At 52.6% G+C, this 17,373-nt stretch overlaps 1 protein-coding gene across 1 annotated transcript in view; it reads right to left on the reverse strand.

Annotated features, from left to right (window-relative positions):
* GOT1 (glutamic-oxaloacetic transaminase 1) overlaps positions 1-13,410 on the reverse strand; it is a 43,719-nt gene extending 30,309 nt beyond the window's left edge. The window contains exons 1-2 of the mRNA XM_073595553.1: positions 13,205-13,410; positions 3,352-3,533 (exon numbers count right to left, since the gene is read on the reverse strand). Of these exons, the coding sequence (XP_073451654.1) occupies positions 3,352-3,533; positions 13,205-13,322 (300 nt within the window). The 5' untranslated portion in view covers positions 13,323-13,410. The remainder of the gene's footprint in view (positions 1-3,351; positions 3,534-13,204) is intronic.
* Between the last annotated feature and the right edge of the window lie 3,963 nt (positions 13,411-17,373).

Here is a 17,373-nt window from a genome sequence, read left to right on the forward strand (position 1 = left end):
GGTTGGACACCTTACTATAGTAGCTGTTGTCCTACCTTACCTCCGTAGATTGAGCAAACACTAGCCAGCTCATACACGGGTGGGGCTGATCAGTAACTAAAGTCTCAATGAGCCCAGCCCTAGAGACCAATATAAGACCTTTAAAAAGGGTGGTTACCAATTTAGCCTGGAGGTAAATAGCCACCTGCAGCCCTTAAAGAAGCAATCATATAGCCATCTAGCTCTTGCATATGTTTGCACAGAAAAGCCTTAATCAAAGGATATAGGAAAAACGATTTATGGTAAATCGCTTTTAGATCTGTCACTGAGTGGACTGTAGCCCAAACCAACAAAAAGGTTTTTCTTACCCCCTGCATTAAAATATAACCACAATGTAAGAGTGGAGTGGGAGGTTGGAGCTTATGAAAAGTTACCCATAGCAAGCAACCCCCAAAAGGAGGATCTGTCACAAGGGAACCCCTACTGTGCCACACAGAAGCTTGGTCCCTGCCACATTGTTGAAAGTTAGGTCAGCTTTTAAGCATCTTGGTGCAACTTTAAGCAGATTCCTAGCAGCTGGGCTAATAGGGCCAGATAACCTAGTGCACCTGCTGAGCAAGGGAGCTTACTCCTGAATCCTTCAACCATTGCACCATTAATAATTTGTTCAGTGGTATACCTGGCCAGTAAGGAACTCTTTGTTCTACCAGGTCACCCACTTTGCTGTATTCACCCCTACTAATGTACCACAACCGGGTATGTAGGGAGAGGCTGGCAACCTACTGTTGTGATAACCACAGTGTCTCTGCTATAAGAGGAAGCGGTGGCTGGTGGTTTTTAGCAGTAGCTTCTGGGCTATTTTGTTATGGAGACCCCAGGTCCTGCACTGCACCACTCAGTAAATACAGGTGGAAGGGGAAAAAATGCCTTACCTACCTCTTTCCCATCTGAGGTGGTTTAGGCACACTCGCTCCTCTGCACCACTTGTCCACCATACAGCATCTCTGATGTAGGAGGGAGCTGTGGCTGGTGTCTTTAGCAAAAGCTTCTGGGCTATTTGAATCCAGACCCCAGGGGAGATTATCTCAAATGCCCAGAAACCATCTGGCTGGGATTGGGGATTTTTGACTCACCGTTGTCGTCTTCCCCTTTTGCCACAGCCACCGGGCTTGCTTTTCCATCCTTATGGTCCACACGCAAGGAGGATAGCCACCAAAGTGCCCCCCCCCCAACTGCTGTCCCTTTAGGGAGCTGCAAGGTTAGGCTGTGTCCTGCACTGTCCAGTCAGTATATACACATGGGGGGTGGGGGCAATGCCATACGTTCCTCATTCCCATCTGAGGTGGTTTAGGCAGACATTCACCATAGTAAACTGGTGCCTCCTCAAAAGGAGGATGTGGGCGCCTGCTCCTGCTGACTCTCAGCCTTCCCTTCTGGGTAAGAACGCGGGTCGTTCAGGCGGTGCCCTCCCCAGCAGCCCACGCGAGCTACCAGGGACCCAGGAGTCAGGGGATACGATCCCCCTGGAAAGAAACGACGGCCCCTGATTGGTCAGGGGGGAGAGACAGGATAAAGGCCCCTGAAGTTCTGGGGACACCACTGTACCCAGGGGCCTTCAGTTCTCAGGGGGGCTTTCCCAGTTTCTGCTGCCCCCCCCGAGGAAAGGATAGGGGAACCCCCCAGGAAGGATAAATATATCCCGCCAGACCTAGAGGCTTCCCAGGCATTTGGTCCGGCTCCCAGGGGGAGACCACCAGCCCCCGGCTTCGGTCATTTGGAAAAAAACAAACAGTTTCGCCGTGTAGGGAGAAACACAATCAAAAACTGAGGATCAGGGGGAAGGGTGTGGACTTAAAACGGCTGTTGATTGATTGTGTTTCCTGTGGGGAGGAGCCTCTCATCTCTCAGGTGTGCCATCCTGGAAGATGACTTGAGAAAATTGTGTTGTATCGTTTGCGAGCGAAGGATATTCTATTTGTTGGCGTGAAGGTCGTCCATAAAACATCTCTTGAACATGATCAGGCATGAGCGGAACTAGTCGACGACCCCACTTGTACGTGAGACGTCAACACTACGTTTGAGATCGATTGCTCTTTTAAAGATTTTTTTTTTTGGATTGGTTAATGTTGGCGATGATTTCAACCAAGGAACGCCGTTTGGTTGGTCGGCGATCGGCCGAGTTTTTGAACCGTGTATTCCTGCAATTAGGAATAGGCTGGACAGCCTCTTAAAAGCTAAACTAAACCCTCCTCTTCTTTTCAGCCAAGGAAGCTGCCATCTTATCTGCTATATGGATCTCCAACTGCCATGGTGCTGCACATGTGATCAATTATGACCCCGGCCATTGGATGGTTTGACAGTTTGGTGGAGAACACAAGCAAATGTGACAGTTAGCATTACGGGTTACGGACGAGACATTCGGCTTCATATGTACTTGCCACTTATGCGTGATTCAAGAGGGTAGCCTTTTTTTTTTTTTTTTTTTTTTTAAATCTGATGGAGCACTTGAGATCGTTACTTTTTTTTATATGCACCTGGATACACTTGATTTTGCACCCCTCCCACCACTTCTAAAAGTGATCGCCGTGTAGATTACTTTTATCTGAAATTTGGGCGCCCGAAGGGAAAAAAAATAAAATAAAATAATACCAGGGTTATGGCGTCCAGCTGCAGCCATAACTCCGGTATTTACCGTCAAAGTAATGAAGTCTTTTCTCCAGTAAGGCGGTCGGCAAATGTTTTAATGACTTTCTTGGCTTATACTGCAAAGAGTTTTACACTACGGAGTTTTAATGACTTTCTTGGCTTATACTGCAAAGAACCTTTACTAGACGCAAGCAAAAAACACTGGATCACCCCCTAGTAGGATGGGTGCAAAGCCTGGCAAAGGTTGGTCCTCACCCCAAACTAGCCATAAATGCAAAAGAGTTTGGTGGCCCACCATGAACTCCTTCATAACTGATGCTTGTTTGGAACAATAGATCTTCACAAGGCCTTGCCTAGTGCAGGTCCCAGTAAAGGTTCACCGATGGAGGAGTTCATGGTGGGCCACCAGCTCCTCTCTTTCGCACTGTAAGAAGCTCGTGGTATCAGAGTGTACTTTCTGCAACTTACTATCCCCGTAGGGTTCTGTTCCTATGGTGGGGCTCATTTTGCACTGAGGCTGAAGAACACACTGCTCAGTCTATAGCAGGGATTATAGCAGTTGGAACAAGTAGTATTAATTGGAGAATTACAACACCCATCATTTCATCACCCTGCAGGTTATACGGGTTTACTTGGTGGGTGGCCAACCTCTGGTGTCTACCAATGTTTTAGAGTGTAATGACCTGTAGGAGAAGGATGAGGGATAGCAATATAAAAATAAGTTACCCTCTCGTCCTTGAAGGCCGGGCTGTCCTCTCCCAGAGCGATCCTGGAGGCGCTGGAGCGGAATTCTGGAAGTCCGAGGATGGGTAGGTACTCGTGGTTCAGCGAGTGGTCACTGGCTATCTTCTGCTCCACCTTCTTCACCACTGGCAGGACCCAAGGCTGGGAGTCATCCGTACGGTACGCTGGACAAACATCAGACAGAAAAAGGTTAGAAATAGAAAACATCTACTGGGTGTAGCTCTCCAGAATGTCCTCACCACTGACCGGACTGTGCCGATATCAGCCAATCAGAGATAACGGATTACTGGCAGAACTCCAAACTACGTCAGATACAAAGTCCTATCACACAGCCTTGATTTCTATTACACAACGTGTCCTGAGGAAACACTTCACCATAGAGAGCTCACCTAACCTGATCGTTCCATGTCAGGAGGTGGTTCAGCCGGTGGAATTATCCCCACAGGCTGCAATCTGTCACATACCATAAGACAATCTGTTCCAAAAAAAAAAAAAAAAAATGGTGTTCTGAGAACATTAGGTTTAATTTTCTAATGTTAGTGATGGGATCAATCAAATCAGAGAGCGCACACAACCAAAAGAAAGCAATTTTTGGGGGAAAAAAAATAAAAATACAAAATGATTTGGGTACAATGTCGTACGACCACGCAATTGTCATTCAAAGTATCGCAGTGCCGTATCACAAAAAAATGGCCGTCAGGAAGAGGGGGTAAAACTTTTCCGTAGGTTAAGGTGGCTGTGATCAGTGGCGGTGCGTCCATAAGGGCACAGCCCCCTCTATCAAAAATAGATTTATGCATTGCATGAATCTATGTATTGCCGCCCCCTATTCAGGCACCCGGCCCCTTTCGGACGCCTGAATTACAGGGGCGGGGGGGTGTTTTTGAAGCACCTTAGAGCCTCAGGCTCCAATAGGCGTCAAAAAAGGTGACCTGCGAGCGCCATGCTGAAGTCTCTCAGCTGTGTTAGAAAAGCGAATGAATATTTGCATTCCTAACACTAAACCGCATCTCCGCCAATCATGCGCTCGGATTTGTTACCCGTCACCTGATTGGCTGAAATGACAGGCGCTGCGATTGGTTGCCTATCAGGCGTCCAATCATAAAGGATGGGAAGAGAGGATGGGAGAAGACATTGAGGAGCTGTCCCACCGAGACAGGGCAAGTGCAGACGGCGGGCATAGTGGCAGCATTTGATGGGGCACAGTGACGGCAATTGATGGGCACAGTGGCTGCGTTTGATAGGTCTTTTTTTCAGAATTTTTTCAGTTTGTTTGCCCCCCCCAAAAAAAATTTTGAGCACCAGCCGCCACTGGCTCTGATGATGAAGTGTTGCTGAGTTGAAAGTTTTGCAAGTATAAGAACATAAAACGTATGGCTATTTTTGTTTATAGTGCAGAAGATCCCATGATAAGTATTTGCACGTTCTATACCCAGAGATCTCCCTCTTCTCAAGTCCCCCTGAAAACGATCTTGGATTGGAATGATTAAGACGCATTGGGGCTGCAAGATGCATTTTTTTTTTTTGATCGACAAGATATTAGGGCAGCACGGTGGTGTAGTGGGTAGCACTCTTGCCTAGCAGTATCAGTTCGAATCCCAACCATGGCACTACCTGTCTGGAGTTTGCATGTTCTCCCTGTGCGGGTTTCCTCCGGGTACTGCGGTTTCCTCCCACACTACAAAGACATGCTGGTAGGTTAATTGGCTTCTGTCTAAATTGTCCTTAGTATATGTATGAATGTGAGTTAGGGACCTTAGAGTGTAAGCTCCTTGAGGGTAGGGACTGATGTGAATGTACAATGTATATGTAAAGCGCTGCGTAAATTGACGGCGCTATATAAGTACCTGAAATAAATAAATAATATGCTCTTGGATGGATGTGTTATTCCAATTTGGGAGATTACATGTATGGCTTAGTCAGAGCTATTATATAGGTTTTTATTATTCACATGATGATTTTATAATATTTTTGAATAAAAAGTATATTTTTCACATCTACAAATGTGATATATTTCAAACTGCGTTAAAATCTTTTGCCAATTTAGGTCATTTGGGGACGAGCCGTTTATAGTCATCTTTATTGGCGAATGCTATAAATGAGGAATGCTTTCAGAAATCGATAATAGTTTATTTCTTATGAATGAACAAAATGGGATTCAAATAGAGAAATCAGAAACCAATCAATATTTGGGGTGACCCCCTTTGCCTTCTTCTAGGTAGACTTTCACACGGTTTTTGAAGGAACTCTTGTACATCTTGGAAGACTAAGCACAGATCTTCTGTGGATGTCGGCTGCCTCCAATCCTTCCGTCTCCTCATATCATCCCAAACAGACTCCATGAAGATGAAATCAGGGCTCTGTGAGGGACAAACCATCACTTCCAGGACTCCTTGTTTTTTTTTAGACTGAAGATAGTTCTTAATGACATAGGCGGTATGTTTGGGGTGGTTGTTATGCTGCAGAACAAAATTTAGGGCCAATCACACGCCTGCCTGATGGTATGACATTATGGAGAAGTACCTGCCTGTCTTTCTCAGCTCTAAAAGACATCATTGATCCTGACCAAATCTCCAACTCCATTTGCAGAAATGCAGCTCCAAACTTGCAAGAAGCCTCCACCATGCTTCACAGTTGGCTGCAGACACTCATTGTACCGCTCCCCATACCATTCACAAACAAACTGTCCCCTGCTACAGCCAAATATTTCACAATTTGACTCATCAGTCCAGAGCACCTGCTGCCCCTTTTCCGTCCCCCAGTTCCTATATTTACCTACATAGTTGAGTCACTTAGCCTTTCCACATCAGAGGCTTTTTTGCCGGCATTTCCCCCCATGAAGACCACTTCTGGCCAAGCTTTTTCAGACAGTAGATGGATGCACTAGGGTCCCACCAGTTCTGTGCTGATGGCAATGCTAGACATCTTCTGATGCGTTAGGGAATTAAGCATAATGTGCCTTTCATCTTCTGCATTAGGTTTCCTTGGCAGACCACCGCGCCTACGCTCCTCAACGTTCCCCCAGACCACCGCGCCTCCGCTCCTCAACGTGTCCCCAGACCACTGCGCCTACGCTCCTCAACGTTCCCCCAGACCACTGCGCCTACGCTCCTCAACGTTCCCCCAGACCACTGCGCCTACGCTCCTCAACGTTCCCCCAGACCACTGCGCCTACGCTCCTCAACCCTCCCCCAGACCACTGCGCCTACGCTCCTCAACCCTCCCCCGACCACTGCGCCTACGCTCCTCAACCCTCCCCCGACCACTGCGCCTACGCTCCTCAACGTTCCCCCAGACCACTGCGCCTACACTCCTCAACCCTCCCCCAGACCACTGCGCCTACGCTCCTCAACCCTCCCCCGACCACTGCGCCTACGCTCCTCAACCCTCCCCCGACCACTGCGCCTACGCTCCTCAACCTTCCCCCGACCGCTGCGCCTACGCACCTCAACCTTCCCCCGACCGCTGCGCCTACGCACCTCAACATTGAGCGTTTCTTTGTGCTTCTTCAAAAGGGATTGAACAGCACATCTTGAACCCCCAGTCTGCTGTGAAATCTTTGCCTGGGAGAGACCTTGCTGATGCAGTATAACTCCCTTGTGTTTGTGCTCAGTCTTGCCATGGTGTACACCCTTTCATATTAAACGCCAGACCACTGCGCCTACGCTCCTCAACGTTCCCCCAGACCACTGCGCCTACGCTCCTCAACGTTCCCCCAGACCACTGCGCCTACGCTCCTCAACGTTCCCCCAGACCACTGCGCCTACGCTCCTCAACGTTCCCCCAGACCACTGCGCCTACGCTCCTCAACGTTCCCCCAGACCACTGCGCCTACGCTCCTCAACGTTCCCCCAGACCACTGCGCCTACGCTCCTCAACGTTCCCCCAGACCACTGCGCCTACGCTCCTCAACGTTCCCCCAGACCACTGCGCCTACGCTCCTCAACCCTCCCCCAGACCACTGCGCCTACGCTCCTCAACCCTCCCCCGACCACTGCGCCTACGCTCCTCAACCCTCCCCCGACCACTGCGCCTACGCTCCTCAACCCTCCCCCGACCGCTGCGCCTATGCTCCTCAACCTTTCCCCGACCGCTGCGCCTACGCACCTCAACCTTCCCCCGACCGCTGCGCCGACGCACCTCAACATTGAGCGTTTCTTTGTGCTTCTTCAAAAGGGATTGAACAGCACATCTTGAACCCCCAGTCTGCTGTGAAATCTTTGCCTGGGAGAGACCTTGCTGATGCAGTATAACTCCCTTGTGTTTGTGCTCAGTCTTGCCATGGTGTACACCCTTTCATATTAAACGCCAGACCACTGCGCCTACGCTCCTCAACGTTCCCCCAGACCACTGCGCCTACGCTCCTCAACGTTCCCCCAGACCACTGCGCCTACGCTCCTCAACGTTCCCCCAGACCACTGCGCCTACGCTCCTCAACGTTCCCCCAGACCACTGCGCCTACGCTCCTCAACGTTCCCCCAGACCACTGCGCCTACGCTCCTCAACCCTCCCCCAGACCACTGCGCCTACGCTCCTCAACCCTCCCCCAGACCACTGCGCCTACGCTCCTCAACCCTCCCCCAGACCACTGCGCCTACGCTCCTCAACCCTCCCCCAGACCACTGCGCCTACGCTCCTCAACCCTCCCCCGACCACTGCGCCTACGCTCCTCAACCCTCCCCCGACCACTGCGCCTACGCTCCTCAACCCTCCCCCGACCGCTGCGCCTATGCTCCTCAACCTTTCCCCGACCGCTGCGCCTACGCACCTCAACCTTCCCCAGACCGCTGCGCCGACGCACCTCAACCTTCCCCCGACCGCTGCGCCTACGCACCTCAACATTGAGCGTTTCTTTGTGCTTCTTCAAAAGGGATTGAACAGCACATCTTGAACCCCCAGTCTGCTGTGAAATCTTTGCCTGGGAGAGACCTTGCTGACGCAGTATAACTCCCTTGTGTCTGTGCTCAGTCTTGCCATGGTGTACACCCTTTTACATTAAATGGTCTTCCACAGCCTCCCCTTAGTAGCAGAGTTTGGCTGTTCCTCACCCAGTCTTAAGCTTCCTACACAGCTGTTTCTATTTATGACTGTGCTGCAACCTACATATGAAATTGATGATCATTAGCACCTGCTTGGTATAATTGGTAAATCATACACCTTAATCCAATTCTACAAAATCCCTGACTTTGTGCAAGAACTGATGCTGGTTTGATGCCACAGGGTAGTCACACCAAATATTGATTGGATTTAGATTTTTCTTCTGTTCGCTCATTACGCATTTTGTAAATTGATAAAAATGATTAAAATATTTGTAAAATGATTCGTACTTTACAGCAATTCTTCACACCTGTTGAAAACATTTGCACAGTAGTGTATAATTATTAGTGGAGGATGGTGAGCGGTGAACAGACGGGCTGTAGGTTATACAATCACATGGAGATCACAGATGATTAGTACAAGTGGAGGGGACAGTGTGGGGTCAGAGAAGGGTCGGATATTTGTAGTGGAGCAGATGTCACTCTTTGATCTCTTGTCCTGGGGGGGGGGGGGGGGGGGGGGAGGAGGGGGGTGTACAGAGGGAGGATGTCCTCTATACCGGATCTGCTCCCTGTCTGGCTTTGTTGCTCATATTCTGGATGAAGTGCTTCCTCAGCTCACACATTCCTCTGTCTGAGGACATTCAATGTCAGGTGATCAGCGCTGAGCCTGGAGGACAGAAATCTGCACCAAACATTCCACCCCACCAAAATTCTTATAGGTCATTTAGTCCCCCCCTCCTCCTCTCCGGCTGGGAGTTGTAGTCCCCCCCCTCCTCCTCCTCTCCGGCTGGGAGTTGTAGTCCCCCCCTCCTCCTCCTCTCCGGCTGGGAGTTGTAGTCCCCCCTCTCCGGCTGGGAGTTGTAGTCCCCCCCTCCTCCTCCTCTCCGGCTGGGAGTTGTAGTCCCCCCCCTCCTCCTCCTCCTCTCCGGCTGGGAGTTGTAGTCCCCCCCTCCTCCTCCTCCTCTCCGGCTGGGAGTTGTAGTCCCCCCTCCTCCTCCTCCTCTCCGGCTCGGAGTTGTAGTCCCCCCCCCTCCTCCTCCTCTCCGGCTCGGAGTTGTAGTCCCCCCTCCTCCTCCTCCTCCTCCTCCTCTCCGGCTGGGAGTTGTAGTCCCCCCCTCCTCCTCCTCCTCCTCTCCGGCTGGGAGTTGTAGTCCCCCCCTCCTCCTCCTCCTCCTCTCCGGCTCGGAGTTGTAGTCCCCCCCTCCTCCTCCTCCTCCTCTCCGGCTCGGAGTTGTAGTCCCCCCCTCCTCCTCCTCCTCCTCTCCGGCTCGGAGTTGTAGTCCCCCCCCCCCTCCTCCTCTCAGGCTCGGAGTTGTAGTCCCCCCCCCCCCTCCTCCTCTCCGGCTCGGAGTTGTAGTCCCCCCCTCTCCGGCTCGGAGTTGTAGTCCCCCCCTCTCCGGCTCGGAGTTGTAGTCCCCCCCTCTCCGGCTCGGAGTTGTAGTCCCCCCCTCTCCGGCTCGGAGTTGTAGTCCCCCCCTCTCCGGCTCGGAGTTGTAGTCCCCCCCTCTCCGGCTCGGAGTTGTAGTCCCCCCCTCTCCGGCTCGGAGTTGTAGTCCCCCCCTCTCCGGCTCGGAGTTGTAGTCCCCCCCTCTCCGGCTCGGAGTTGTAGTCCCCCCCTCTCCGGCTCGGAGTTGTAGTCCCCCCCTCTCCGGCTCGGAGTTGTAGTCCCCCCCTCTCCGGCTCGGAGTTGTAGTCCCCCCCTCTCCGGCTCGGAGTTGTAGTCCCCCCCTCTCAGGCTGGGAGTTGTAGTCCCCCCCTCTCAGGCTGGGAGTTGTAGTCCCCCCCTCTCAGGCTGGGAGTTGTAGTCCCCCCCTCTCAGGCTGGGAGTTGTAGTCCCCCCCTCTCAGGCTGGGAGTTGTAGTCCCCCCCTCTCAGGCTGGGAGTTGTAGTCCCCCCCTCTCAGGCTGGGAGTTGTAGTCCCCCCCTCTCAGGCTGGGAGTTGTAGTCCCCCCCTCTCAGGCTGGGAGTTGTAGTCCTCCTCTCAGGCTGGGAGTTGTAGTCCCCCCCTCCTCCTCTCAGGCTGGGAGTTGTAGTCCTCCTCTCAGGCTGGGAGTTGTAGTCCTCCTCTCAGGCTGGGAGTTGTAGTCCCCCCCTCCTCCTCTCAGGCTGGGAGTTGTAGTCCTCCTCTCAGGCTGGGAGTTGTAGTCCCCCCCTCCTCCTCCTCCTCCTCCTCCTCCTCCTCTCCGGCTCGGAGTTGTAGTCCCCCCCTCCTCCTCCTCCTCCTCTCCGGCTCGGAGTTGTAGTCCCCCCCCTCCTCCTCTCAGGCTCGGAGTTGTAGTCCCCCCCTCTCCGGCTCGGAGTTGTAGTCCCCCCCCTCCTCCTCTCAGGCTCGGAGTTGTAGTCCCCCCCTCTCAGGCTCGGAGTTGTAGTCCCCCCCCTCCTCCTCTCAGGCTCGGAGTTGTAGTCCCCCCCTCTCAGGCTCGGAGTTGTAGTCCCCCTCCTCCTCTCAGGCTCGGAGTTGTAGTCCCCCCCTCTCCGGCTCGGAGTTGTAGTCCCCCCCTCTCCGGCTCGGAGTTGTAGTCCCCCCCTCTCCGGCTCGGAGTTGTAGTCCCCCCCTCTCCGGCTCGGAGTTGTAGTCCCCCCCTCCCCCTCTCCGGCTGGGAGTTGTAGTCCCCCCCTCCTCCTCTCAGGCTGGGAGTTGTAGTCCCCCCCTCCTCCTCTCAGGCTGGGAGTTGTAGTCCCCCCCTCCTCCTCTCAGGCTGGGAGTTGTAGTCCCCCCCTCCTCCTCTCAGGCTGGGAGTTGTAGTCCCCCCCTCCTCCTCTCAGGCTGGGAGTTGTAGTCCCCCCCTCCTCCTCTCAGGCTGGGAGTTGTAGTCCCCCCCTCCTCCTCTCAGGCTGGGAGTTGTAGTCCCCCCCTCCTCCTCTCAGGCTGGGAGTTGTAGTCCCCCCCTCCTCCTCTCAGGCTGGGAGTTGTAGTCCCCCCCCCTCCTCCTCTCAGGCTGGGAGTTGTAGTCCCCCCCCCTCCTCCTCTCAGGCTGGGAGTTGTAGTCCCCCCCCCTCCTCCTCTCAGGCTGGGAGTTGTAGTCCCCCCCCCTCCTCCTCTCAGGCTGGGAGTTGTAGTCCCCCCCCCTCCTCCTCTCAGGCTGGGAGTTGTAGTCCCCCCCCCTCCTCCTCTCAGGCTGGGAGTTGTAGTCCCCCCCCCTCCTCCTCTCAGGCTGGGAGTTGTAGTCCCCCCCCCTCCTCCTCTCAGGCTGGGAGTTGTAGTCCCCCCCCCTCCTCCTCTCAGGCTGGGAGTTGTAGTCCCCCCCCCTCCTCCTCTCAGGCTGGGAGTTGTAGTCCCCCCCCCTCCTCCTCTCAGGCTGGGAGTTGTAGTCCCCCCCCTCCTCCTCTCAGGCTGGGAGTTGTAGTCCCCCCCCCTCCTCCTCTCAGGCTGGGAGTTGTAGTCCCCCCCCCTCCTCCTCTCAGGCTGGGAGTTGTAGTCCCCCCCCCTCCTCCTCTCAGGCTGGGAGTTGTAGTCCCCCCCCCTCCTCCTCTCAGGCTGGGAGTTGTAGTCCCCCCCCCTCCTCCTCTCAGGCTGGGAGTTGTAGTCCCCCCCCCTCCTCCTCTCAGGCTGGGAGTTGTAGTCCCCCCCCTCCTCCTCTCAGGCTGGGAGTTGTAGTCCCCCCCCTCCTCCTCTCAGGCTGGGAGTTGTAGTCCCCCCCCTCCTCCTCTCAGGCTGGGAGTTGTAGTCCCCCCCTCCTCCTCTCAGGCTGGGAGTTGTAGTCCCCCCCTCCTCCTCTCAGGCTGGGAGTTGTAGTCCCCCCCTCCTCCTCTCAGGCTGGGAGTTGTAGTCCCCCCCTCCTCCTCTCAGGCTGGGAGTTGTAGTCCCCCCCTCCTCCTCTCAGGCTGGGAGTTGTAGTCCCCCCCTCCTCCTCTCAGGCTGGGAGTTGTAGTCCCCCCCTCCTCCTCTCAGGCTGGGAGTTGTAGTCCCCCCCTCCTCCTCTCAGGCTGGGAGTTGTAGTCCCCCCCTCCTCCTCTCAGGCTGGGAGTTGTAGTCCCCCCCTCCTCCTCTCAGGCTGGGAGTTGTAGTCCCCCCCTCCTCCTCTCAGGCTGGGAGTTGTAGTCCCCCCCTCCTCCTCTCAGGCTGGGAGTTGTAGTCCCCCCCTCCTCCTCTCAGGCTGGGAGTTGTAGTCCCCCCCTCCTCCTCTCAGGCTGGGAGTTGTAGTCCCCCCCCTCCTCCTCTCAGGCTGGGAGTTGTAGTCCCCCCCTCCTCCTCTCAGGCTGGGAGTTGTAGTCCCCCCCTCCTCCTCTCAGGCTGGGAGTTGTAGGCCCCCCCTCCTCCTCTCAGGCTGGGAGTTGTAGGCCCCCCCTCCTCCTCTCAGGCTGGGAGTTGTAGTCCCCCCCTCCTCCTCTCAGGCTGGGAGTTGTAGTCCCCCCCTCCTCCTCTCAGGCTGGGAGTTGTAGTCCCCCCCTCCTCCTCTCAGGCTGGGAGTTGTAGTCCCCCCCTCCTCCTCTCAGGCTGGGAGTTGTAGTCCCCCCCTCCTCCTCTCAGGCTGGGAGTTGTAGTCCCCCCCCTCAGGCTGGGAGTTGTAGTCCCCCCCTCCTCCTCTCAGGCTGGGAGTTGTAGTCCCCCCCTCCTCCTCAGGCTGGGAGTTGTAGTCCCCCCCTCCTCCTCAGGCTGGGAGTTGTAGTCCCCCCCTCCTCCTCAGGCTGGGAGTTGTAGTCCCCCCCTCCTCCTCAGGCTGGGAGTTGTAGTCCCCCCCTCCTCCTCTCATGCTGGGAGTTGTAGTCCCCCCCTCCTCCTCATGCTGGGAGTTGTAGTCCCCCCTCCTCCTCTCATGCTGGGAGTTGTAGTCCCCCCGGTAGGCCGCACTCACCTCCCACTCCCAGGTTGACCTTGCGGGAGTCGCTGTCCGCCCGGAAGTCGGCGGTGAGTTTGAAGACGGCGACCGGCGGTGCCTGAGGGACGGAGGAGAAGATGGAAGAAGCCGCCATAGTGATCAGTGATCGGGGGACACTGAGAGATAACCTTCACCTTCGCCGGCTTAGTACCAGGGGCGGGGACACCAAGAGCCAATCACTGCTCGGGAACAAGACAACGCCCACCAACGCAGAGCGTCACCCCTCCGAGAAGGGACCAGCTGTCACATTGGGCCAATCAGGAGGAAGAATGCAAATGAAGGACCAGAACGATGGCTTTGGGTTACTAGAGAGGCGTGTCAGACGGGGGAGTGGTTTCCGTGACGTCATCGCCGTGTGCCCCGGTGTCTCTTGACTACCAGGTGCGTGATGACGCCGCTCACCCACCTGACACGCCCACACACGCCCTGCAGTCCTATCCGCTGCGCGGCCACACCCCTTTCCAGGCAGTGATAAATGTGCTGAACACGTGGTGTCCTGGGCTGCAAATCATCCAGGGAAACCTTCATCCCTAAAAGGAAACTGCGACTGATTATAAAGTGTGAGATGGAGCTTGGGTTCAATTTGTTAGTGTATCTAAATCTGCTACTCCCCCCAATACAGACAATGCTGTGCCCCCTGTGCTCCTTCCCCCAGAGTCGGTGGTGCTGTAAGTCAGTGCTGGACGTACCCAAGGAAGTTTTGTCCTGGCGCCTGGGCTGCTGCCTAGAACATTTCTTTCTTTCGCCATATGGAATCGTCCGCTGTGCCCCATTAAAAATGCAGCCACTGTACCATATCAAACGCTGCCCACTGTGCCCCCCGCCGTCTGCACTCACCTGTCTCGGTGGGACAGCTCCTCGATGTCTTCTCCTGGCCTCTCTTCCCGTCCTCTGCTATGATTGGACGCCTGGCGTCCAATCACAGCGCCTGTCGTTTCAGCCAATCAGGTGACGGGTAACAGATCCGAGCACCTGATTGGCGGAGAGGCAGTTTAGTGTTAGGAAAGCGAATATTCACTTGCTTTTCTAACACAGCTGGGCGCTCGCAGGTCACCTTTTTTGATGCCTATTAGAGCCCATGGCTCTAATCAGATGCTTCAAAAAACACCCCCCCCCTCCCCCACTGTAATTCAGGCGCCCCGCGCCCGAAAAGAGGCCGGGCTCCTGAATAGGGGATGGCAGCAGCGGCCATAGAGTCATGCAATGCATGACTCATCTATTGGTGATGAAGGGGGGTGGCAGGAGAGAGGGGTGGCGGCGCCCGTGCGCCCTTATGGACGCACCGCCACTGTGTCTCTGCCATATCTTTGTTAATTGTTCGATCTTTATCCTAGTGATATTGATTATTTATTATCTTCCTCATAGATGGACCATTCATTTGGCATCTATCTGGAGCTGCACAATTTTGGCCAAAATGAGAATCACGATTTTTTTGCTTAGAATAAAGATCACGATTCTCACAGTGTAACATCTTTCACATTATACAAAAAAATTGGGCTAATTTTACTGTTTATTTTTTTTTTTATTATTATTCATTAAAAGTGTACTTTAAAAAAAAAAAATGCATTTGAAAGACCGCTGCGGCGCTGTGCAAATACGGTGTGACATAAAATATTGCAACAACCGCCATTTTATTCTCTAGTGTCTCTGCTAAAAAATATATATATATATATATATCATGTTTGGGTGTTTCAAGGAATTTTCTAGCAGAAAATAATGATTTTTACTTGTAATCAACAAATGTCAGAAAAGGTTTGGTCTTTAAATGGTTAAACTTCCTTCATTTACACTCCAGAGTTCTTTCCTTTGACAAAAGAAGGAAAAGATACTTTGTTTCTACTTATTTCACTAAACTTGACAAGCTGCCTGGATTTTTTATTTTTTTTTCCCAGCTGTGAGAACTCTCTGCACTTGTTCCGCCTGTCAGTTTTTTCAGGCGGATCTGAACGGTCGCCCCATGCATCTCTATGGAGCGCCGGATGTCAGCGGTGACATGTCCGCTGACATCCAATCCAATCCGCTCCTGAAAAATCCAGACGGATGGATCTCCTATTTTCCATCCGTCGGCTCAGCGGGGATCAACGGAGCGATCCCCCCCGCGGAGCAAGCGGATGGCTGGATACGGACTCGCACGTCTGAAAGGGCCCTTAGAAAGAATCATGACATGCTGCTTTGAAGATCGAGAAGAGAAAAAGATCACGATTTTGATTCTTAACAATTAATCGTGCAGCTCTACATCTATCCATATATATATATATCTCTATGGTTAAACCAATTGATCCAAATTGATTCATCCCTATGTCTCTGGAGCCTATATAATCCTTTCAGACCTACCCATTGAACATACAGGTAATTAAATTGACCCGGGTTTGCTGTTCGATCTCGAAGCCCCGCTCGTCCCCCCCCCCCCCCTCTGCTCAGCGGCGCCGGCATTTTAACTGTGGGCGCCCGGCTGTGAACTCACTGCGCATGCCCCAGCCGCGCACCGTCACTGGCCCCGCAATCATCTGGGACCGGTCACGTGTCCCAGATGATTGACAAGAGGGAGGGGAGAGAGGCGATCTCCCTTCCTGCGCCGCAGGAAGGGACTTCAGGAGCCCAGGCGCCGAAGGAGGCAGACTACGAGGGACCCCCTAGCAACAGGCATTTAGAGGTGAGCAAAAAGAAATTTTTTCTCTAAATGTTTTTTTTTTTTTTTAAGCACATTCATTTTTTTTTTTTTTTTTTTGGGGGGGGGGGGTGGAACTCTGCTTTAAATGTTTTTAATGCTTTTCAAATAAAATTGTATATTTTTCTAGTTTTGTCGTTGTACTTTTGTTTTACAAATGTTTTTTTTTTATTTTTTTTAAGCACATTAATTTTTTTTTTTTTTTTTTGGGGGGGGGGGACTCTGCTTTAAATGTTTTTAATGCTTTTCAAATAAAATTGTATATTTTTCTAGTTTTGTCGTTGTACTTTTGTTTTACAAATGTTTTTTTTTTATTTTTTTTTAAGCACATTAATTTTTTTTTTTTGGGGGGGGGGGGGGGGACTCTGCTTTAAATGGTTTTAATGCTTTTCAAATAAAATTGTATATTTTTTCTAGTTTTGTCGTTGTACTTTTGCACCTTCAAAATCCCAAAGTCCTTGATCTTTGTTATAGTAATATATGAAAAAAACCCACGCAAGGAAAAACCAAAAAAGAAAAAAAGACAAAAAATATATATAATATAATAAAAGGGAACTGCTGCCTCTACAAGTACTCCTCCACCTAGGTGGAGTGCAATAGGATGATAATGAAGGAGAATGTAGGCGTGGCCCTGTTCCGTTATAGTTAAAAAAACAAACAGATAAATTCTCTTCTAGTATTTATGTCTAAAATTACAAAAAAACACAAACATTATTATACCCTCTGGCAGTCGTTTGCCAAATGCAATCTTAAAAACCGAAAAGGGTAATCCTGCTTACTCCTCTATTTAATGGTCTAGATTAGGTTTAAGTGATTAGGGTGAGGTGTCCAAACTGTATTACACCCCCTGGGTGTCCTGTGAGTGAGAGCTATATGTGCAAACTTAAGCCCCATACACACGATACACATACAAATGGAGCTGGCCAGAAGTTTGTCTTGCATACAGACGACAGGACTTTTCCAGCCAACTTTCACCATATCACGTGGTTTTTCAGCTCTTTACCACCACCCTTTGGTCAACTTGTGTATTGTCTGATATTGTGTCAATCTCACCACTTTTATTGGCGAGATTGACACCTTGCGAGCCGGGTTGACACTGGTGCGGGGATCCGACTTGGATCCCCGCCAATGCCAGGCACTGTTTGGTATGAATCTTGAGGGGGAACTCCAGGCCAAATTTTATCATAGGATGACATGACCACGCCCCCCTTATGACCTCACAGTCCCAGCATGCCCCGGGACTGTGATGTCATAGGGGGGCGGGGTCACCGCCTATATAAGTCCGTTGCGGAGCGCACAGGCTGGAGAGAGCGTCGTGTCAACATCTCTGGAAGAGAAGAGGGAAGAAGACGATCCAGAAGTCCGGACCACCGCTGGCAAAAGAGCGCCCGAAGATAGCGGTGGAGCCGGCAGAAGATGCGGACACCGGGAGAAGACACCGGAGAGACCCCCGAAGTCGGAAGAGGACCCCTGAAGT

Source organism: Aquarana catesbeiana, linkage group LG08 (assembly GCF_042186555.1).
Source record: "Aquarana catesbeiana isolate 2022-GZ linkage group LG08, ASM4218655v1, whole genome shotgun sequence".
In the NCBI taxonomy this organism is placed as follows: domain Eukaryota; kingdom Metazoa; phylum Chordata; class Amphibia; order Anura; family Ranidae; genus Aquarana; species Aquarana catesbeiana.